Source organism: Batrachochytrium dendrobatidis (genome assembly GCF_000203795.2).
Source record: "Batrachochytrium dendrobatidis JAM81 unplaced genomic scaffold BATDEscaffold_11, whole genome shotgun sequence".
Taxonomy (NCBI): domain Eukaryota; kingdom Fungi; phylum Chytridiomycota; class Chytridiomycetes; order Rhizophydiales; genus Batrachochytrium; species Batrachochytrium dendrobatidis.
The window spans coordinates 134,498-157,625 of record NW_006281109.1 but is presented as its reverse complement, the minus strand read 5'-3'; the positions used below and the strand labels follow the sequence as shown (position 1 = coordinate 157,625).

General features: G+C 40.4%; 4 protein-coding genes across 4 annotated transcripts; 1 reads left to right on the top strand and 3 right to left on the bottom strand.

The window, feature by feature from the left end:
• Nucleotides 1-231: 231 nt before the first annotated feature.
• Nucleotides 232-4,102, bottom strand: BATDEDRAFT_90990 (uncharacterized protein; the record flags this gene model as incomplete). Its single annotated transcript, XM_006681129.1, has 5 exons — nt 232-957; nt 1,103-1,223; nt 1,315-1,484; nt 1,573-3,524; nt 3,598-4,102. 5 exons carry the CDS (start codon nt 4,100-4,102, stop codon nt 232-234), a joined length of 3,474 nt encoding a protein of 1,157 aa, XP_006681192.1.
• A 347-nt stretch (nt 4,103-4,449) lies between these two features.
• BATDEDRAFT_90956 (uncharacterized protein) lies at nt 4,450-7,570 on the top strand (the record flags this gene model as incomplete). The annotated part of the gene is made up of 2 exons (XM_006681195.1): nt 4,450-6,058; nt 6,147-7,570. 2 exons carry the CDS (start codon nt 4,450-4,452, stop codon nt 7,568-7,570), a joined length of 3,033 nt encoding a protein of 1,010 aa, XP_006681258.1.
• Nucleotides 7,444-21,955, bottom strand: BATDEDRAFT_90742 (uncharacterized protein; the record flags this gene model as incomplete). Its single annotated transcript, XM_006681128.1, has 8 exons — nt 7,444-7,604; nt 7,683-7,880; nt 7,960-8,198; nt 8,283-8,436; nt 8,517-15,934; nt 16,033-20,422; nt 20,535-21,260; nt 21,443-21,955. The coding sequence occupies 8 exons, from the start codon at nt 21,953-21,955 to the stop codon at nt 7,587-7,589; spliced, it is 13,656 nt and encodes a 4,551-aa protein (XP_006681191.1). The 3' UTR covers nt 7,444-7,586.
• A 287-nt stretch (nt 21,956-22,242) lies between these two features.
• BATDEDRAFT_26786 (uncharacterized protein) lies at nt 22,243-23,128 on the bottom strand (the record flags this gene model as incomplete). The annotated part of the gene is made up of 2 exons (XM_006680989.1): nt 22,243-22,947; nt 23,027-23,128. The coding sequence occupies 2 exons, from the start codon at nt 23,126-23,128 to the stop codon at nt 22,243-22,245; spliced, it is 807 nt and encodes a 268-aa protein (XP_006681052.1).

The window sequence follows — 23,128 nt, the reverse complement described above, 5'->3', positions numbered from 1 at the left end:
TCTGCAGATAGCATTGACGACTAGAGTAGATTGATAACCCTGTCTTAGAATAACCAGGGGCTGGGCAGAACAAGGTCGTATCTAAAAGTAATACAAGATATAGAACTACTCCTTCATGGCCCACCAAATCAAATCCATACAACAAGACCAACACTCTACTCAACTATTCTGGGTTCATGACTTGTAAAGTTGTTGACAAACAATTGCAGCAACGCGCGTCTGGCTTTTGATTCAAGCAAACAGCGACGCTCTGCGTTCTCGAATCGACTGCGTTCCATGTCTTGGATTTCTCTTCCAGTGTCGATATTGCGTAGGAATCATTCCTGCTTTCCACTCAAAAACAAGTTCTATCACTTTCTCTGGCGTGTATCTGCGTGTATTCTTCATTGCTGCTGCCATCAATTCTCTCTTTTGTTCTATAAAACTACTTTGTCTAGTTTGTGTTGTCATCTCATCCCATTCTTGAAACTTGTATCCTGTCATACTTTTGTTTTGTTCAACTCCTGTTGTAAAGGGTGTCTGTTCTGCAATAACCTCGCTGGTCTGTGTTTTCATCCTAGATTCATGTCGCGATACATCAGCTACTTTGGACCCCTTTTGTCCTTGAATGAATTGCTGTCCTGATTTCATTGTTGGCTCTTGTTTAAAAACTCCATACTGTGTATGAATTTTATCCCATAGCATCACATATAGATTCCATACAATAGCACGATCCGATGGTACTGATTCGTATAGCATTGTGTTCAACTTGCCTGTGTGCAAATGACGATAGTGACTAAATATCTCTCGTGTATTGACAAACAACATGCGTTTGGATGGGTTTTGAATGGTTCCAGCTGAAGGCGTCGAGTTGTAGTATCTATCGCCAATATTCTGTTTGGATACTCTCAAGGCATCGTCAAGCTCATGGATTCGATTCCGAAATAATGATTTATCCAAAATGGAATTGGCTTGTTTCTAAAATATGTTGTAGTTCAATAATATACATTAGTGTACATCATGCAATCCTCCATCCATGCGTGCATATCAATTTAATTCATGATGGGCACATTGTTTAGTGTAAAACCCACACTCATAGATTCCAAAATCTCCAGTCGCTTACCAATTTAATCATCTCGACACATTTTCGGCGTATTCTCAAAAAACGCACATGGCGTTGAATAAGAATAACTGACAAGATACGCAAGTGGAAATTACGACAATACAGTCTAATCTTCCAAAACCTAACACACATCCAACAATCCATATAATTTTTGATTGAGTATGTTGAGTAAAGTTTGAAATATCTAGATTTAACATCAAGTAATCTTTTACCTTTGAATTTTTAAAATGCATTGATCTACATATTGGAATCCTTCAATCGCAGAATGCATCCATGCAGGCAATTTCAAAGTTTTGTTGTTGTGTACTACTGGACTAGGGTTTGCCTCGTCTACATTGCTGATCCCATTACTTGCATCTGACTCTAATCTTTTGGTTTCATGCTATCAAAACCAATTAGAATGGGATTAGACTTCAAAATTGTAAAAGGTTTACCAACACGTTTTAGCTATTATCACATATTGGATTTACCTTTAAATTCATGGGTGAAAGGTGTGGCTCACATGCTGATGATATTATCCCACAATGTACAATCGGGCTTGTTTTTTTAAAAGCTTGCGTACCCAGATCATGCTTTTTTGCAAGATCTATATGCACACAATGTGAATTCATCTGTAGTCGAGGTAAATTGTACTCGGTTTTAGGTTGAATGGCCTTTACAGCACCCAGAGGTGTAAACTGCTTAAAATGCAGTTTGGAAAAGTGCGGTTTTTGTTTTTGAATGGGTCGGTAGGAAGATTCAGAACAAAAAGGTTTTGTTTCTTTGTTTTCAAGAGATGATGCTAGATTCATATTTAAAAGAATAGATTGTTTGTGGTTAAATGTGTATGATGTTTTGCATGGTGTCCTATTATGGACTGCTGCAAGTTTTTCAGTTGATGAATGGCTGATGTGATGGCATGGAATAAAAGTACTGGGATTGTGGATTGGTTTATCATATAAACAATGTGGTGACGTGGACAAGGCAGATTTTACTGACAATCGACTTGATTCATCTGATGGTTCAGAAGATGCAGGCTTGTGAAGACATGGTACGCGTTCATCTTTCTCAAGAACCGTTTTTATAGTGGAACTTTGCATGCACATCGAAGGAGTTGACTGAGCAATTTCTGATAATCCAGTTTTAATTTCCTTGATTGCTGGACAACACAAAGGTTTTGACGATTCAGAGTTGGCTCTTATTTTCTTTACCAGTTTTTTAGATGCTTGGAACTTATCTCTCCCTCTATCTGCCCCGTCAATTGTAACTGAAACGTTGGAACCATAGCGTGTCATGATGTTCCGAACATTGTATGTTGCTTTTGCAGTAAACGGTTTTGTTTGAAGCTGTTGAAGGGTGATTGGTAGTGTAGTCGCTGTCTTGTATGTATTATGTACGGTAGCAACTGTGGTTTTAAGCACAGGCCGATCTTTTGATTTGCTTAGTTGTCCAATCTCGAAAGATTTAGATGAGCAATTTGACAATCCTTGTGATCGTGTCACTGACTCGTCTATATCCACCAAACTCTTGTGCAGCATCTGGGTATCTGTTTCAAGAGCATCTGATTGTTGTGGTAGCGACTCTTCATACATACGCTTCATCATGTCAAGCATATGCTCTCTTTCAACTGCACTTGCAATGTCATTTCCGTAAATTTCACTGATATCTTTGTCATGAGCTGACGTTATCACGATTCCAAGCAATTTACAATGATCCGCGTTTCTTTTGCATTGAAAGTTTTTATATTTATAGGTTGGTGCATGTAAACGCATCTGATGCATTTTGTGAAGAATAAATGGATTGAGTAACTGAGTGCCTGGGGCTTGAGTTGTATCTATTGGAAGTGTAGATGATTTTGTTGGATAGAGTCGTTTTGAAAGTTTAGCTTTTTGAAGCGAGATTGTATTTTTTTGCAATGTATGTGAGATTGAATCAAACTGAGATATAGGTCTAGACATTACATTCAATGTGTTGGAAGCCTTGTCAGACAATGTGTATTTTTGAATTTGAAATGGGTTTGGAACGTCGCCACGGTTTATTTGGCGCATCTTGATGTTGCGATCTTGTGTTTGAGTTTCAATTGGAGTTTGAAATAGCTGAGTTGTGCTGGTAGGTTTGGATAGCGATCTAGGTGCATCATTTATATGCTCCAAATAAGTAAGCCGGTAGTTTTTTGAGTCACTCGATATTTGGTTATAGGGATCAAAGTCTGAAATGGGATTTGTAGTGTACACAATGGGAGTATCCAACTGTCCACGAGAAATTTGGGTTGATGTTGTATTGTGGTCTGGAAATACTTGGAAAAATATGTTCGAGTCAAGGGGAGATTGGCAAGAAACGCTAGGAGTGTAAAGCTTTTGTGCCAATGTTTCTGGTTCTGTCGAGCATTTTTGGATATGGTCAACTTGCTTTTCAATTGGCTTGAAATCTCGAACTTTTTTCTCTACAAATACACCAATACAGTTTGAATAAAATAGTACTCCCATCTATTCCAGCACAAATTTTAACCGATTTACCTTTACAAAGAGCTTGATTTAAAAACTTCAATTTGATTCCAGACTGACTCTGAGTCAATACTTTCCCTCTGGTGCCAAGTACGAGTGGAAAATGTAAGCATGATGGATTAGACGCGCTATGATCATCACATTCTGTCTGTTCAGTCTCATTATGCGGATGTATATCCACTTTGGTCGCTTCAGACGTTGCATACATATCTGTCAACAATTCACTGTCATGGCGAGATATAGACTCAAAGTGATCACAGCTGACAGTCCCTGCTAGCTTACGGTCAGGGCTTTCAAACGAGTCTGCTTGCAAGTCACAATCAGATTCGGTAGTATCCGTGCTTTCACATTCCGTGCATTCTGCATCGTCCAATACGGGCTCATAATCAAACTTTTTTATCCCTTCAATACTCCGAAACTCATGCAGCTGTTTTTTAGTGTCTAAAGAATGCCAGACATGCTTCAAACTTTTTTTTGTAGCAGCAAGATGCAATGAATGGGCGGGTTTGGCTTGCATTTGTGACAGTGTTGTAGATTTTTTTGGTGAGTGGTGGATTTGGTCGTGCTGTTTTTGAGATTGGAGTTTGACAGTTGGGTGATGAATTGATATATTTCCAACATACGTCGATTTTTTTTGTAAATGATAGCCATGACTTGTTTGATTATGCTGAGTCCTAGCCATGTAAAGAGCCGATATTTGTTTCCAAGAACACAAAAAGTTTATTTTGTCCTTTTCAGCAAAAGCGTGTTTCTAGATTTGTTGTCTGTCTTGCTGTTTTATCAGTAGCTATAGCTGGTAGCTGTGAAATATAGCCATCGCAGAGTTTGCACAGTATACTTGGCTATTGGAATCATTAGGCGGGTATGGTCAATACACGTACAACACCATCTAAAGTCAATCCCATAAAGGACTCATCATTCATATCTACAGCAACACCCAAGAAACCACGTACCCCAAATCATACATCTATACAAAAACCACCCATAGAATCAAAACCAAAAAAGTCCAAATCCAAACCCAAGAAACAGAAAAGGAAAAAGAATGATCCCATAAATGATACTGTCTCGGCATCAGAGCTGTCTAATCCAGCCAGACACGATAGGCTCACAGTCACTTTGGTTCCCTCGAGTGCAATCAGCAAAAATCGCCTTAAAAAACCAAAAGCTACTACTAAAACCGATACAGATTCTTTACCAGACCTAAAGTTGTCCAGCAACTATAGCGACAATGACAAAGATTTTGACGAGCAAAGCATCGAGTTGATCAAGAATTACACAATCAGTAAATCGGGTAGTGCAAGACGTAAACCGAAAAGTCGACCAGTGACAACTGGGGACAATGAGAAATATCAAACTGTGCCCTGGGCAGATGACTTGGGTCCATATTATGGTGGTGGAAGTGATCAAACGGATCTGTTTGCAGATGAGATTGAATCGGATGCATCTTCGGAGTATCATTTTAACAATTCATGCAGCGATTCCTCAGTTGCTGCTCTAGCATTGTCCAAGACGGATCTAGATATTACAGTAAATAATGTAGCTGAATACGCGGAGCAGTGGGTGCCCATTAATGATTCTGTATCTAATTCCAAGCTAAATCTAAATGATGAGTGCACAAAATCAACCACCGAGTTGGGGATACCATCACAAGTCACATTTACAGATCAAGTTGATGTAATAACGCTCAATAATGAAAACACTACTGACGCATCTGAAATCGGGGTAGAATCACACAGACAAGAAATAGCTGAAAGTATCCCTACGGCAACTCTACCAAAACTCAAGACACATAAACTTAAGCTTGTCATGTACCCATTAGCACCACCGCGACCAAGGGCACCACCATTAGCTCATCATGAACAGTTTACGGATATTGGAGTTGAAACGTTGGACAGCACAGCATTTACTCGTCTTAGTACTCCATTTGTTCGTAATGTTTGGAGATGTAGAAAAACTGATGCGTTTCAACATGATACTACACGTCCATTGACCGCAATCCTTCCACAACAGCCAGATTCAATTTCAAATCCACCCAAGGAGCTCAATCAAATAGATATCCAGCTACTTAAATTAAACACTTTAAACAAGAAAGTTGCATCAATTCAATCAGATCCAACAACCTCGACTTCCAACACAAATTTTCATAATCACCCTCGAGGCAAAAAACAAAACAGTACTTGTCAAAAACGTGTGCTCAAATTGCGTGTAACATCGGCATTTTCACGACTTCCTTTAGCCAAAACAAGTCGAATGTCTCAATTGCAACTTGATTTGCTTAATCAAGAAACAAAAAGAATTAAACCTAACCGATCAGCTGTTAAACCTAATCGATCTGGTGCAGCTTTGTTGAATTTGGCACGCAGTTTCAATGTGAATAACTTGAATGAAAGGGCTTCGCGAATTATACATGCATCAAAACAGAATACATATCCAGTTGAATGTGTTGATTCCATTAAAGACAGGTTGGATAAAGGTGTGTGATATTTTTCGCTTGGAATGCATTGCTTTTGGTTTGCTGTTTGCTGATTGATGACTTTTGAATTGGATTGTTGACATTATAGATGGACATAATGACAGTGAAAAGCCAGCCATAACTTTAAACGTTGTAGCAGATCCATTGGCTGAATCATTCAACACACATCGCGCTAGAGAGCATACTAAAATAACTGTTGCTCCAAATCAAACCCATCATGCCACACACCATACTCCATACATTCTAGGACAGATTAATGTTTCTAAAGATAGACCAAAAACATCGATAGTAACTAATCTAAAAACTCAGTGTTTGAGGGGGAATCAAAGTATAGTATTGTCAGATCAAACCAACAGTGCAGAACTAAAAGAAGCCACTTTTTGTAAATCTAAACGACCAACTACTCGAAACCTCTATGAGGATCAACCAAAAAATCACATTCTCCCACCAGCTGTACATTTTCAGGAACTACTATTGACTGTCAATCAACCACCAACCAAGTCTACTTTTGCTAATGCCACGTTTGAAAAATTGACGGACAGGCTAAAGAGTTCATATCAGCAGGACTGTAGTACATGTGAACATTGTAATAGGCAGAGAAATGTAGCAGATAAGCATAAAATCAATCAGCCCAAATGTTCTATAAAACCCTTGGAGATTGCAATCGAGTTGTCACCTGCTCGCATACCATCTCATATTTTGACTTTTGAGCGCAATCAAGGTTTACGATTGCCTTCTTCGAGTGCACTCCCATTTCTTACTCAAAATGATGTTTTGACAAAAAGATTGCCAGATGATGGCTCAGTAGTTCCCATTTGCGCAACTCATGCTCGTGTCCTGCAATCTCGTCAAAAAAAAAGATCATTGGAGATTGTTTGGACAACAGCAGGTACCAAAAACAAGTCTAAATCACGACAAAACACACAAGCAGACTTATCTTCTGGCAACCCTATACCACCAGAAGTTTTGGCTAGCGTTGTTTCGCAACGGATATCCAACTATATTCTCATGACACAACAACATCGACGGGAAATGCAGGCTGAACGACAAACCAGTGGACGATTGAAAGAATTGTCAATACTGCCTCAGTCTCACTTTCCAAAAATATCTAATACAACGAACCATACAACTGAATCAGGCAATGATACACGTCAACACAGTAAATCTGCAGAAAATCTACAAACCAATTTAGATTCAGCCATGAGCACCTTTGTCCATTTTAGTCATAGAGCCACCAGCTATCCATTACTTGGTAAATCGATTAAAAGCAAGAATACCGACATTGATACGCTTTGTCAATCCAACATAATATATAAACATTCCCATCCGATTACCAAAACCACACACCCAAAGACTCCACCTCAAATGGATCAAAAACACGCTAATACGACTATGCTAACAAATAGTTTATTGATAGACCCAAGTACCAATAGCTCGGATGATATTTTTGATACCAAACAGTTGAATTGTGCAACTCCCAGTCCATGGAATTATATATTGAATAATGGCTAGTGGTTGGTTTATGAGACTATTCGTTGAGTTGACACTGAATAAATGATACAAACAAGTCGGTATGTGTTAGTTTTATAATTGAGCGAGTTTGGTAAAACAAGCAGAAACTTACCAAAAGAGCAACGCCCTTTGCTACCCAATAATCTGATGGCTTGTCTGATGGAAGGAAAATAGTCACCACAAAATTGGTCGAATGACCTGTGGTTGATAGTGTTCCTGCGCGTGCTGATGTCTTGTATAGTGGGCAAATATATGCCTTGTCCTTTGATGGAGCAGTTTGTGATGGCAGGAACCAAATCAATGGCATAGCCTGTGTTTATACAGCATGTCTTAGCACCATGCCAATCTATAAATACATGATATGCAGAATAGATAAACCGAAAACTTACAGAATACATTTCCATTGCAAACGAGTCTTGAAGTAACCGCTTTTCCTTGTCCCATCTTGCGCCTTCAACAAAAAGCCCACTCACCAATATCCCTTCTTCTTCAACACTCAAAGGTGGTTGAGAATGCTGAAGCTGTAGATCGTTTTCATCAAAGTCGTTGACTTTGAAATTAAAGATAAGGGTGTCAATGGGAATACTATATTTTCTAGCGTGGTTCTGCATTACACCAGTAAGAAATCCTAAAATATGACAATGCATTGTTAAACTATAGCAAGTGTACATTGTTCAACGAGGTCATCAGATTTGTTTGTATAAAAGTGTACCTTGAGGAAAAAAGAATCCTGGAAGCCAGAACCATTTTGGCTGACCTTCTGTAGCCCATTTTCTAATCATTTCCATTCTTTTGTGAAAGTCTTTAACCCATGAACCAAGTGTCTTGAGCGAAGGATATGCATGGTTAGCCCACGCGTCAGGAACCTAAAATAGTAGATACACGATGCAGAATATTGAGTTGATATACATTGCAAAACAACAAAGTATTCCTGAATATAAAATACCTCGTTATTCAATAAGCTTTTAAATACTAATTCTAGTTCAGGACTCATTACAATAAAACCTTTGACTGCTTTAATAAGACTTTCCAAAGATGCACGAATTAAGCTGTTGAGCTTATTGAACCGTGCGGCTTCTTGGAGCAACACTGTACTTAGCGAATCAATCATACGACCACTTTCATCACGTTTAAACAGCTTTTCAGAAATGGAACTGTCGCTGCCTTCACCTGCACCGGAAAACTTTGTAGTAGCAGATAGGTTGTTTGGAACCTCGATATGCAGAACTTGAGGCCACTCGTCCAAAATTGTTGTAGCAATTTCTGTTACCATGTCTTCGGTTGATTTTCCACTTCCAGCATTCATCAAGCAAGGTTGAACGTCTAGTACAGACTTGATCAATCGCCGGGTTTCCTGTACTTGGTAGCTGATGTTGGCATTTTCATGCATTCCAAATATAGATGGCTCTTCAGTAAATGGTAGCCCATCAATATAGCTTTTAAAGTATGCTAAATCACCATCTGATGGTGCATAGTAAATACCAGACGAAGAAAATTTATACACATCATCAAGAATCTGTGGTGTGTAGAACCTTTGTAGAATGTACTTTAGTGATCGTCTGTCCCAGTCGTCAGTCACACGGCCACCAAATGTGATTTCTCCTGTCAGATAGAGCAATGCATCCCATTGTATTGTCTTGTATTCTTGCAACATATTTCGCAAAATCGTAATGGATACTTCTAAATCAGAGTTGCTCCAGTCATACATAATGTTCCATCCCAGCGCACCAAATTTCTTTCGTTCATGAATGACAGCGTTAAAAAAACATATGCCAAACAAAAGTTTGCGAAACTTGACACCCTGTGGTGGATGGTCGTCAAACAAATCTCGAGACACGTCAGCAAAACTACGCGCCAGATTAGCTCGCAAGCCTTTTGGGGGCTCATTGGTAACCTTGACACCATCCTGAAGAACAGCAACGGGGAAAACTTTGGACGGCATGGACGAGAGAATGAGTCGAAATGTTGGGTTTATTTCAACTTCAGGAAGCCCAAATTCTTTGACAAGCGACTCGAGACTATTCATCCATGATGCGGCCAAATGACAGTTTTGCAAAAACACCCAATCGCCACTAATCATGGCTCGCTTTACCAATTCTTCAGCAATAGGACCTTGCCCTTGACCAAGTGAAATCATGTGCAGTTTGTCTTGCATTGCAACTTTTGGAGAACTGGCAAATTTCACAAGTGATGACACTGGATCCGATCCTGTAGAAAGAATAAATATAAGTGGAGATGCAGGCGAAGTATCCTTGTATGCTTTGGCAAGATCAAGTGGCGGTATATCAATAAACTTTTCGCCCATGTTTTTCTTGATAAACTCAATGGCAGTAGAAACAAGCTTCTCTTCACGCAATACCTTTATCAGTAATATTTTCTGAACATCGGTTAATTGCATTGTCGTATCTCCAGGTATTGGTAGCATGTATGGCATGTCCGCTTCCAAAAGTGACTCCCAATCATCTGGATACATGCCAATATGGCCAATAATGTATGAAAATTGTGGTATAGTGTAGGCCAAGTCACACAGATTCTCCCACATATGACTGGATAGCCATCGTGCATTGGGTTTGGAAGGAAGATTAGATCTTAGCATACCACCACCGCGCAAGAAAAAGTTCCATTCAAGCTCGTTGATTTTCCCATCTTCACGCATGGTTTCAATGCAAATCATAAATGCAAACAGCACCTTGTGAGCTCCAAACAGTCCACGAGAAACGTTTGAAAATGCCTCAAATGTTGTGTTGGTACATAGAATTTCAATACGCCGGTTCAAATCATCGAATTTTTCAGACTCGACGATACAGTTGTTGAATAGGTTGGCAAAGTACTTTAGTGAGAACTGATACATGGGGTCAATTTCAGCTAAATCAGCAATTACAAAATAAAGCACTGATCCTCGAATAGCAACCGGTCTGTACTTTTCACGAGCCAGATTGATATCCTGCTCAGTCTGCTCAGCCTGTAACACACGCTCATTGATTGCTGCTGATGTCATTTTAGATTGATTGAGCGTACTGATAAGATCTTCATCATCAAGAATGTTTCCTTGTGAATTAAACAGCATTTTTAGAATTTTTTCTTCAATGTCTTTAAGCTGTTTCTTGTCTGCAGCAATATTCACAATGAGAGAGTTTCGTTGTTCCTCAAGCTCAGGCTGCTCCAATTTGACCACATCCGCCAACAACTGACCTTCAAGACCTATTTTTGTGACAATAAAATTGATAATTGTGACCTTGATGCATACTTCGGGAAGATAGTGAGGATTGGGCAATTTTGTAGTGATATACAGTTTGAAATTCCTGTCATATTCCACAAACGAGTCGCCCAACTTCATCAACACACGGCCGCCTTGACGAGTAGTCTGCTTTAGCAAAAGGGGTTCAAGCGCAGGATCCAACTGCTCGCCAACATCTTCCAAAAGAACAGCCTGTCCAGTTCGAATGGCATTTTCAAGAGATCGAAGAAACTTGGGTTCGGAAAGTTTGATTACTTTTAACTCGGATCCTTCCATGTTGCGAATCCAACGATTTGCCTGGCCTTGGGGATCAATCATAAGTGGCCAACGACGACCACGGGTAACAAGAATACCATTTTCAATTGATAGTGCATCTGCAGGAAGTCCTTGAATGTTCCAATCGCGCACAACAGCTGGGTCTGCAAGATGCTCCAGCAAGTGAAAATTCTCTGATACTGGGATACCAGCAGATTGACAATTAACAATCCAGCGCTGCACAAGCTCACTTCTGTAATTAGACGTGAATGCACCAAAATACGCAACACAAGCTGCGCTAAGGAAAATGTTACCAACAAGCAATTCTATTTGCAAATTTAAGCGTTCAACAGAGTCGGTCCATCTAATTTGTTCGTCAGCCAGAGCAAGTGTGAGTTTACTTGCCCTCGACAGTCGTCGTGTTGTTTCGTCCATCTTGTCAACCAGTAGTCGTTTAGAAGATACCGAATTTTCGTATTTGGCTTTGAGTTTCTCCAACTGGGTTTCAACCTCTGCCAACGCTTCAACCTTTTCAGCAAGCTTTGCTTTAGTCGACTCCAAAGTAGTTTGTGCCTCTTCCAAACGTTTTTTCTTGGGAAGTACCTCTTTGAAAACACGCGAGTATAGATCCATGGCAACGACCCACATACACATACTCTTGCATGCTCTCGACACCTTTTCAACAGCATCTGGATTGAAATTAGGACTTTCAATGTATTTTTTGAGTTTTTTTGACAAACTCTCGGGAATATTGTCCTTGTCATATTCGGCCATCTTACGCATGAGTTGGGGATCTGAAAGCAGTTTTTTCGAGTTTTCCCAGTCGGGTTTGAACTTGAATAAAATGCAAATAGCCTCCATGACCATAAGCACCAAGTCAGGTGGCTTAGAAAACACCTTTAATTCAGCAATGTCCTTTTTCTCGAGTCCATCCAGTGCTTTATAGGCAGCATCCAGTGCAGGAAGTGCTTCGTCTAAATCTCTTTGTGCCTCAGTAGCAATGGCTTCAGTTTGCAGCGCTCTTTCTCGCACCACAGCTTCCTCCTCTGATACAACTTTTCGAACACCATCAGCAATTTCTTGATCCTTGGCGATTTTGACCATCAAGGTTTCAGTATCTTGTGCACGAACTTTAAGTTCTGGTCCAAGATTTTCCAACTCAATTTGCATGTTGGCAACCAGTACGTTTGTTTCGGCTAATTTGTTTAGACCATTACGCAGTCGATCTCTAGAAGATCCAAGTTCTTTGCGCTTTTCCTGAAGCATGGAGATGTAAAGATTAATCAATTCCAAGTAGGATGTTGGTGTGGTGTAGTACCTTCGTCTCAATTCAGAATAAAACCGCTTGGCAATTTCGCCAACGGATGCGTGAATCTCCACACACATGGTAGCAATTTTGGTTTTCATATCGTCATTTCCCAAATCAACAAACTCGAAAAATCTGCGAGAAACAGAAAGCAACGCATCTTTTGGCCACTCATCAAACCAATCAATGGTACAGCAGTTTACAAGCGAGGGGAACATACGGCATCGAGTGCGAAACGTATCGCCCACAGGACTGGTCCCAAACACAATATGAAGGTTGTCACGGACACGACTGATAAACAGTTGGTATACAGAGTCCCGATCTTCACTTAGGCCTTTTTCTCTAGCAAGCGGCCTTAAATCACCCAAAATCTTTTCACGCTCGTCTGTTTCAAACAGATTAGGCACTTCTCCAGAGTTGAGGATACTGTTGATGTCTTCTAAAAAGGTTTCCTTTTTAATTTGCGTATCCGATAGTAAAAACACTGTATTTTTTCCATCTAACCCTGCAAGACGATATAGTTTCCTGAGATCTTCATGCCATTCTTCCTGGCCATATGTTCTTGTAAGCTCAATCTGAGTGCATTGGTAGTCTGAAATGTGGCAAGCAAGACGAGTAAGAGACTGTTTTCCTGTACCACCGACACCCACCAATAAAGCATTGCCTCTAGGCTGGCGAATAATACGGGAAATTCTAGTAATGTGCTGCTTGGCATCCATAAAAAATATCAATCGAATATCCTTGTTCATCGTCACGTTATACTCTTCCAAATACTCTTCTAGCAAAGTAGTCATTGCTTTCATATCAATCATTTCAGTGTATATACGATCCTCTGAAGCCACACCTCGCTTGGAAAAATCGCCAAACATAATTGGGGTTTGTGAAAAACTCTCTTTTGACATTGGCGTCCCAAAATTCTTTTCAGCAAGTTCTGATAAAAGTTTGTTAAAATACTGCCGATCTGTATCATCAATCAGCCGATCATGGAAAACTCGAGATGATTCGTGGCAAAACAAACGAGCTAATTCTGTTTTTGTTGTAATGACATTAGGGCGTACTTGCAAAATACCCTGAACAACCTTGGACAAATCACGCAGGTTGAACGTGTAATGCGACTTTGCAGGTGTTGGAAGAAGCTCGGTACACATGCGATGGTAAATTTCAATAGCAGAGTGAACAATTGCCTCACATGATGATTTTATCTCGGTAGAAAAGGGTTTTAAAAATCCCTCAACAATAGATTTGAAGATCTTGGATAGTGACAGTTCGTTTGGTGCTGAAATATTGAGGATATTAAAGTGACGCAAAAATCGAGACGTTACATGGTTTCTGCCACCTCCTGGGGGAGCACAGGCGGCAACCAAATCAACATCTTGGATAATCTTCCAGGTTAGTTTTTCGCGATCATAGAATCCACCAAAGTCAAGATACTGTCGTAGCAATTCAATTGGTGGCTGAGATCCATATGTATCCATCTTTGGCATGTTAAGATCGTCAACAAACAGCACAACCTTGTTGATCCCAATTGGAGCTCCAGTAATGTTTTTTCTTTTCTTTTCTAGTTTGAGCTCCACAACCTGCTGTGTTTGAGCACTATTTGTCTGGGCAGAAAAGTTGAGCGTGACATTGATATTTTTGTTTGCTTTTGCCATCCGATTGAGCAAGTCTTGAATAATCACAGATTTTCCTACACCAGTGTTTCCAGTAAACAGTGTTGGATAGCTATTAGATACCAGCGCTTCTAATAAGTAGGCATATTTGACAGTATCCGTAGTTGGAACAACCATATCAAAGTAAGGTATATCTGCTGAAAACTTGAAGCTGGCTACAATATCATCCCATAAAACGAAATTGCGTGATTTCAAATCAACGAAAAATCCAAACACATTAGCCGAGGATGGAATCTGTATCTCAGTGACAGAAGATGCACTCAGCATTTCGCGCATAAAAGTATCAAATAACTCTTGGTATCCGTCTGCCAAGTTTCCTCCAATAGACCATATAAAGCAAAATAGAAAGATATTTGAAAAAAGAGGCTTGATTTCCAAAATCGATGCTTTGAAATCAATTTCTTTGGTGCGATTGATATAGGTTCTTAATAGCTTGCACAAACTTGCAACTAGATTCAAATCAACAGATTTGATATACTCTTTGCAGTTTCGACGAACAAACTGAAGACCAAAATCCACAAATGCATCAAAAAAGATGGTCAGATGGATTTTAAGATCTTCTGTTACATAGGAAGGAAGTTTGTGAATCCAGGTCTTGACATATGAGCGCCAACCAAGAGTTGCTGGATCCATGTACACCATACCACAGCGACTAACAGTAGCTGGAGACGCCACAGCAAGATCTGCAACTTCAAATAGCATGTGCATTGAAGAGTTCATTTTAATACGCTCGCCATTGATAAGAGTAAGCAGTTTGTTATCGTCTAGCACTGTGTTCATATTTTCAATCCATAGCGCATCGACAGGGCCATCGCACACGGTCCATTTATCATCTTGGCTGTTGTCACTGACTTGGGCTCGGAAAATACTGCCAATAAGTCCATCCTTCCATTCCATTGTTGCTATATTAAACTCACCATATAACTCGGTCATTTCAACACACTTGGGATTCAAAACCCACGTTTTCACATGCTTGAATTCAGAGTGTCCCGAGTCGTGCAATCTGCCAGATGCCTCTTGGAGGGTTTCATAACACGTTGTTTTTCCACCGCCTGTAGGACCAACGAGCATGACACCATGGCGAATTTGCATGGTTTCAGAAAGCTGACAAACACGGCTCACAAAGTTTTCCACAACGTCAAGATCACGCTCGTGAAGTACAGCTTCAACTGCCTTGACTAGTGCACCAAAATCTCTGTCAGGAACCACCACACCAGGGAAAAGATCCAAAAGAATACCCTTGAATAAACCAATATCTTCCGACAAAAACTTTGGAAGGTTTGAATCGCGCAATGACCTAATGAGTACGACATCCTCGCTTAATTCTGGAATGCTTCGCCTTAGTGCACCTGCCATAATCAAAACTGATTTTACTGCTCGCATACCAAAATCATAGTGATCTTGCTGGGATAGTTGTTCAGAACAGAGCTTGTATAGATTGACAACTTTGCCCGATAAAGGCTTGGCATTTTCGAATCCTTCTGAAAATAAAATAATCTCGGCAATAAGACCATAGTCGGGAATCATCATTGCAATAGGACGAAATAGTGCTTTAAGATTGTCTGGAAGTTCGGTACGGCCAGCATATCCAGGATTCATAGTGATGAAGGCTGCACAAGTTTCTACAAGACGGATTTCTCTTCCTTCAAAAATGAATTTGGTGGCCTTCATGTCCTTGGCATTTTTGATGGTCAACAGCTGCTGGGCAATAACAGATAACACTTCAATATCGATACGGTTGAATTCGTCAAAGCAACACCATGCGCCAGACTGAGCAAGACCAGCAAACATTTTACCCATCATCTTGTAATCTAAACCATCTGAGCAATTGAAAACCACACACTGTCTTGCCATGGCTTTGGCCAAATCTTTGACGGTTTCTGTTTTACCAGTGCCTAGTTAATAAAGCAAATTTCAGTTAAAATTAGTATCTTGTTAAAGTCAAATCAACTGATGCAGCACAATATAGTTTGCATCTAAAGATCAAACTCACCAGCAGGTCCAACAGGAGATCCACCCAAATTGAGCTGAAGTGCACCCGTTAAAGTTAAATAACATCTATCAGTCAGTGGAGTAATAACAAGACGCGGTGAGCATCCTAGATATTCATATCCATAGGAAAACACAGACGTGGACATCTTCACATGGCAAGTATCCAAGTCAGCATCCCAATAGTATCTTTGCTGTTTGATCCATTCGAAATCACCAAAACCGGTCACTTTTGCATGAATAAGTCCTTGAACAATATCACGATTATGGACATCAATAGTGATGAGAGCACCAAGAATAGCGCGTTGGAGTTTGGTTAGCTCGCTCCGCACAAGCATGGCAACGCCAGAAAGATTAGTGATGCATTTTTGTTTAAGAGCTACAAGAGCCTTTCCAGGCTCGTTTGATTTAAGAGATTCAGTGACATCACGACACCAAAGAACCTGGTTTCCGGTAACAACCACCTGCCCAGCATGCTCACGTACCCAATCAGATCGGCGACTTTCTTCAAAATCGGCAATGGATGTTTTTATAAGTCGACGCAATACAGCCACCATGGCTTCTTCAACGTTTCCAAGCCATGCTTCAACATTTCCTCGTGCCTTGACAGTCTTGAGAAAAGGAACACGCTCACCTTCTGGACTGATCATGGCTACAATATCAATACTCTTTGGATCGTTTGAAGAAAATTCAAGACTCTTTATAGCGTCAAAGCATTTACTCAAATGAGGCTGGACAGCTTGTGGGTTCTTGGTTTGCGAAAGAATCTCCAGCAGCTCATCATTGGACAAAAAGTAAAATCGGGGAAACAAAAGTCGCTTGCTTTCCAAATAATCCTCAAGACACTTTTGGATCTGCTCCAAAAGAACATTGTTTTGCTGCATGGTTTCCAGCAACCCTGGAAGGGTTCCAGATTTTATAGCATTCGAGTTGCGCGATACTTTACGCATTACATCCTTCCAACTTCGGTCCACTTGGGAAAACATGCGTGCTTCATCAGGTAATTGGCGTTGGATATCTGGTGCAGAAAAAATACTCTCGAGATATAGCCAATTTCTCTGGCATGTTAGCCACGCATCCAACGTCTCTGAGAATAAAGATAGCTGTTTGTCCCAGCGCTCAACCTCGACCCTAATCGGTCCAATGAAACGTGAGCCTTTGATAGTAGCAATCATGACCTGCGAATCTTCAAGCAGCGTCTGAATATCTTCTACAGTGCCCAAAATAAACACATCTTTGTTGTCCCGGTATGGCGTAACAATAAATTCTGCTTCACTCCAGTTCTTGATCACACGGCCAAGCATTTCTTCTAGAGCCGATTCAGACCCAGCTTGACTTGAAATCCCACTGATTTCTTCCTTAAAGTCAAAGACACGTAAATCCATCAATTTAGAAAGCGTGAAACCTTCATCTTTAATGAGCGATTTGCCAATTGCGTCTTGAATCTTTTCCCAATGACGCTGCTTAAGAGAGGGATTGCGTAGATCAACAATGGTTGGATATATGTATCTATACTCTTCAACCATAGACTTGAGTCTAGGAACAACTTCGTTTGGAGGCAGAGCCTTGTCCAGATTATATACAATCTTGAGATACATGATAATCTTGGTATTGATATCGTCCGTAACAAGTGACTCGAACGACTGTGCTTTCCAAAATTCGGTAAGTGCATCCCACTCCTTGAGACTAGTCCATAGCATACGTTTCATTTCAATCTCAGTCTTGGTTTCTTCAAGTTCAAATCCAGTTTTACTCGTGCCAAATCCTCCAGTAAGTGGGGCTGCTGCGACAATAGGTTTCAAATCTTTTTCAGGTGCTGCTTCATTAACGACTGCCGTTCCACCGCGTTTAAACAATTCACCCCACTGCTCAAATCGTTTCTTAAGAATCTCGACTTTTTCGAGTTGTTGGCGGAGATCTTCCAAAAATGCAATGGCAACATCGCTTTTTGTGGTTGAACTGAGAATCATGGGATCTTGAGCACGGTTGCGGATATCTGAAACCTCACTCGTCAGTTCAGACATACTCTTTTCAAGATCAATTGTAAACCTTGTAATGGATTCCTCACGAGTGTCCATGGCAACATCAACAGAGTCTTTAAGTGATCTTAAGCTTGGTCCAAGAGTTTGGAACATGGCCAAATCAGTAGGTTGAATTTGAATCTTGTACATTTCAAGAAGAGCGTAAAGGCGAGACACTTCATCTTCAAGTTGATCTACAACAGGCATACTTTCTCGAACCTTTTCCAACCATCCAAGATACTCTACAAAACCCTCAACGTGAGTCGGATGTGTGTTTAATACCTTTACCCACATTTGAACTTCAGTGAGAAGTAACTCGTTTTTGTCACGAGCAATGCTTGGTAGAATACTGGCTACTTCGTTAAAGCATCTCTCGGGACTAGGCACAAGAACATTTTTTAGCTGATTGGTATCAATGATAATGTTGTTGATGGTGGAGCGCACAGGAATATCCATCATAGTCTGCTTTTGATATGCAAATCGGCTTAACGCTTCATCGGAAAATTCCACAAGAGGAGAGTATCTGATGCCATCTGGCCGATAAGCAACGTGCGATATCAGTTCAAGAATATTTACCGGCTTTTTATCAATCTGAACATTGCCTTTGTCGGCTTGAATAGTAGATGCAAAAGACTGAGCAAGTTCGTTGGCATTTTGCTCAGTATTACGGGCATTTGTTTCTTGCTTTGTTTTTAAAAGAACACTCGTAATACCACCTTCAACACCTTCAGGAGTGGTTGCCAGCAAATAGGCAATTTCGCCAGCTGACTGACGCAAGTTTTCCAGTCCATAAAACTTTTGATTCTCAAGCCACATGGTGCGTACATTTTCCAAGGTATTTGCCCACTTGAAAGCATTAGAAAACATTCCAACAAACACACCACGAATGCGACCACAAAGCTCACGAAGATATCCACTGTCCATTACAATAGAAGCAATCTGCGGTCCTTCTCCAAATTCTGAATCTTCAAGACCGCGCATCGAAGAGTAAGCACCACCAGCAAGGTTGGCTGGATCCAAAAATGGAATAGAGTTGGTAAGTGGCGGAAATCGCTCCACAGTAGTCATATATATTTGAAAAATGGTATCGATTGCCCCGAGATAGTCTTGTAAGGATGGCGAAAAATAAAATCGTTTTGTTGCATCTTGCTGATGGATAAGCAGCTCAGTACGGAACAAGGCTACAAATGGCTTTGACCAGTCTGGCTGATCAACAACTCCTTTCCATTTGTCTGAATGTTTGGAATTAAGTTTAGCAGTGTCGATCTTGGATGTATCTGCCAACAATTCACTATCTGGATTGTCATCTACCATTAAACCTTGCTCCTCGGCAATCTCGACCAAATTCACTTGTGGAGCAATTCTCATGATGATGCGACTGAGGATATCAGAGAACCCATCAAAGCCGCACTCGCACAGTTTTGTAGTCGTAACCTCGTTGCCCACCACCAAACCGCCAACTTGAACACTTGTTGCGGTATTGGTTCCAGCAATAGTTTGGGCAACTTCCTGCTCGCCTAATGTGTATCTGTCATTCATTCCAGTGTTGGACTCGGCCATGCGCACCATTCCATTTTCTCCAATAACGACCGTTCCAGATCCACTGCCATCAACAATCACATCAGCATCAGAACATCCTTTAAATACGCTTTTTAGCAGATCTTGTACACTTTGAATAGCGAGTTGCTGCAAGGTAAAAATAATGGAATAGTCGACTAGCTTGACAAACCGCTGAAGACGACGGCATTCTGTACGACGAGCAGCTTGCTCAGTAAACGATAGTTTTTTCAAGCCCGTGGTAGTATTGATATTCTCACAGCTCTTGCCGACCATGTTGGAATTACAAACATCTCCACTTGTAGGTTTTCTACTCAACACACCAGTGTCTGACTTGAGCTCAGCTTGAGCGATTAGTGCAGCTTGTACATCAAATCCTTTTTCCTTTAAACAGGCTAGACTTGCTTGTTCGACAATCTCCTTGATCTGGTCATTCCAAGTACGTAGTGTCACAACAGAGATCTGATCCACACATTGCTTTTGTTTCTTGACAAACTCTCGAAGCTCGTAGCTCTGTTCTTCGTCTATTGAAAACAATCGTTTTTTAAATATAATTTCTGCATTCAAGGATTGAATTTGCAGCAAGGCTTTACAAAGCAGGGGATGTAAAATAAACAGGTTTTTGGTGAGCTGTTTCTTGATGAGCTGGATTTTTGTGTGAAGAACCGTTCTTTTCCATAAAGTGAAACACTTCCATAAACGATAATGGGAAAAAAAGGGAATACGAAGTAGTGAATGGAAGAGATTAAACTCTCTTGTCCATTGCTGTAAAGGAGTAAACTCGCCGTGTCCAAGGCTGTTGAAATGAGTTACTCCCTATTCAGAAAAAAACAATTTACATTAGATACGTCGAGTGCAATTTTAATGTTTTAGATTCTGGCTGTTTTGAGCTATTTCAATAGTTGCATAAATTGAATGCATTGCTTACCTGGAACGACATGGTGTAGAACCCATCGGGTGATTTTGTGTCGATTTCACTAAACTTTACAACCTGCAAATTGTATGGATTAAACATGGGCTGATCTCGTTTAAGAGATGTCTTGTATGGAACCATGTAAATAAACTCGTTGGTGTTGGGATGGCTAGAAAAAAACTTGAGAAACACAAACGGGCTGCGAGGATCATCTTCTTTAAGATGAACGAGTTTTAACGAGTCTTTAGTGCATTCTTCCTTTGTTTTCAATGGATTAAACAATATAGATTTGGTGTCATGGGAAGTCTCGTCTATATCCATGTTGTCAATATCTTCAATGGATACATCAGATTCTTTTTCGTCGAGCACTCCTGGAACGATCTGTGCACATGCGCTGTTTTTATTCGTACTAGCTGGTAGATTTCCGCCGCTTGACATACTTGTATCCATTTGATCATCACTCGCATAAATTTGTTTTTGTTCACGACCTACGCTAATAGGAGGTACGACTTTGGGAGTCAGATTAACTATAACGTCTGCTAGTTCGTCATGATATGCATCGGTTTGATCCATGTCATTTGATGCTTGAACACAAACCAAGTCATTCTTTTTGGCATAATAACCCGATATGGGCCGTGCCGGGTTAATGACTGGTTTAACTGCCTTGAGAAGAATAGGACGCAATAGAGGTTTTTCGCTTTTGGGATATTTATACTGCGTAAAGATGCTATCTGGGATATACTGCTTATTGATATGCGTGAAAATATTATTGCAGCAAATTATAAAAATAAATTGAATTAGATTTCAAATGAATCAGCATTGCACCGCATGATGTAGATGGTGACGATTTATCCAGTCGTAGTTTTCTCGAAAATAGCCGAGACGCTTCAAGGTATAGATATTATAAAACAATCATCATTTACCTTTTGAGGAACTAGGGGCACAGTAGCACATGATGCAAGGGGTTTCAGTTTTTGAGGCATATGAGGTAGCTTTACACCTCCTGCCAGATTTTGTCCAGTCGGAGGCGACGCGATATCATTTGAATGTTTCGCTGGATTTGCCAACTTGCGTTTCAGTCCTAATTCAAACCTGGGTGCAGAAGCCTTGCTAGAAATAGTAAAAAGTCGAAGTTTCAACTCATTAGTAAGTTTCTCGTCCATATTGGATGTGCTTATATCGCTAGATTTAGCACGGTCACGAGAAACCACACTCTTGCTGCTGAATGGACGGTCGGAACTTGAAGAAACTAGATATTGTTGAGTTATAGACAGTTTGCGTGGAGTGATATCTGAGTTTGACTTTGAGTTTGGAATAGGACCATCAATGGTTTGAACTACATGTGGAGAGACTTCAGACTCTGTGGTGACAATATTTAATGGTGAAAGAATCTGCACCTCGTCTGCTGAAGTTGCAGGGATTGGCTCTTGCATCATTCGTGCACGCTAGTGTCTATTAGAATACCTTGTTGAAGGCTACTAAAGTATCTTTTAAATAGTGACGAGTTCTCTTTTCGAGTTTCAAAGTAAAAACACCCAATGAAAGAAGTCGCGAATGAACCGCGAGCTTTGAACTGGAATCTAGCCGGAACTCGGAGATCTATAACCAAATGCATCTACTGAATAATAAAGTGCGGTAGTTGATGGATATTTAATCCGCTGCCTTATTTTTATTGAACAACACTGATTTTAAACATTGGATCAAGTTTACTCGAGTTTATAATTTACCAGGCAGTGTTTTCCCAGCCAGATATTTGACTAGGAGAAAATGCAGCTATTCCACGAGGTGGCGAGACGGGTGTTTGTGCAGATGCTGGCTGATTAGAAAATTCAGAAAATTGGACATGAGCATTCGCTATATTATTGCAATCAAGCTGAATATTCTGTTGAGCAAGCTGCGTTTGATTTATAGACGAATCAATATGGCGTGTTCTTGGTGGAAGTGGGGGTGGAATTGAAGTTCTAGATTCTTGAGCTGTGGTCAAAGCAAAAGTGGGTTCTAAAACAGGATCGGAAAAAGGGTTTTCAGATAATTCTTTTAACAGAATGTCTGATACAGAAGTATATGGAGGTAATGGCTCAGTTTCAAGCGAAGTGCTGCTTGTGGAAGCATCATGGCTTTGAATCTGCTGACTAGTATCAACATTCAAGTCAGATTCGGGCTGATCAGTCAAAGTTTGAGCTATTTTACGATAATGCATAGCATGCCCCTTTTCTTCCAGATATGTATATGCCTCGTCCATATTGTTATTAAACACGTCTAAAACAGATTTCAGCACGCTAGGGTCAATGGTTGGAAAATGAGAAGCAAGCGTGTTTATCTGTATAGAGTCAACCATTGTCGACTCTTGGAATGTCTGATTTCTAGGTCCAAGTGCAGCAGCAGCAGCTTTATTTGAAGTAAAGTATTTTTCCAAATATGCTTGAGTCTAGAGTCATAGTAAGTATCAGTAGCTATGGATTTGAGAATAGTGAAATAGCCAACAGTAAAAAAATGACATCAAGTACCTCTAGCAAGTCACCATCGTGAGCAGTCAGTGTGGATTCAATAATAGACGGATCAACATCAGAAAAGATGGTTTCTAGTATAATCATTTTGGCATCTGCCAT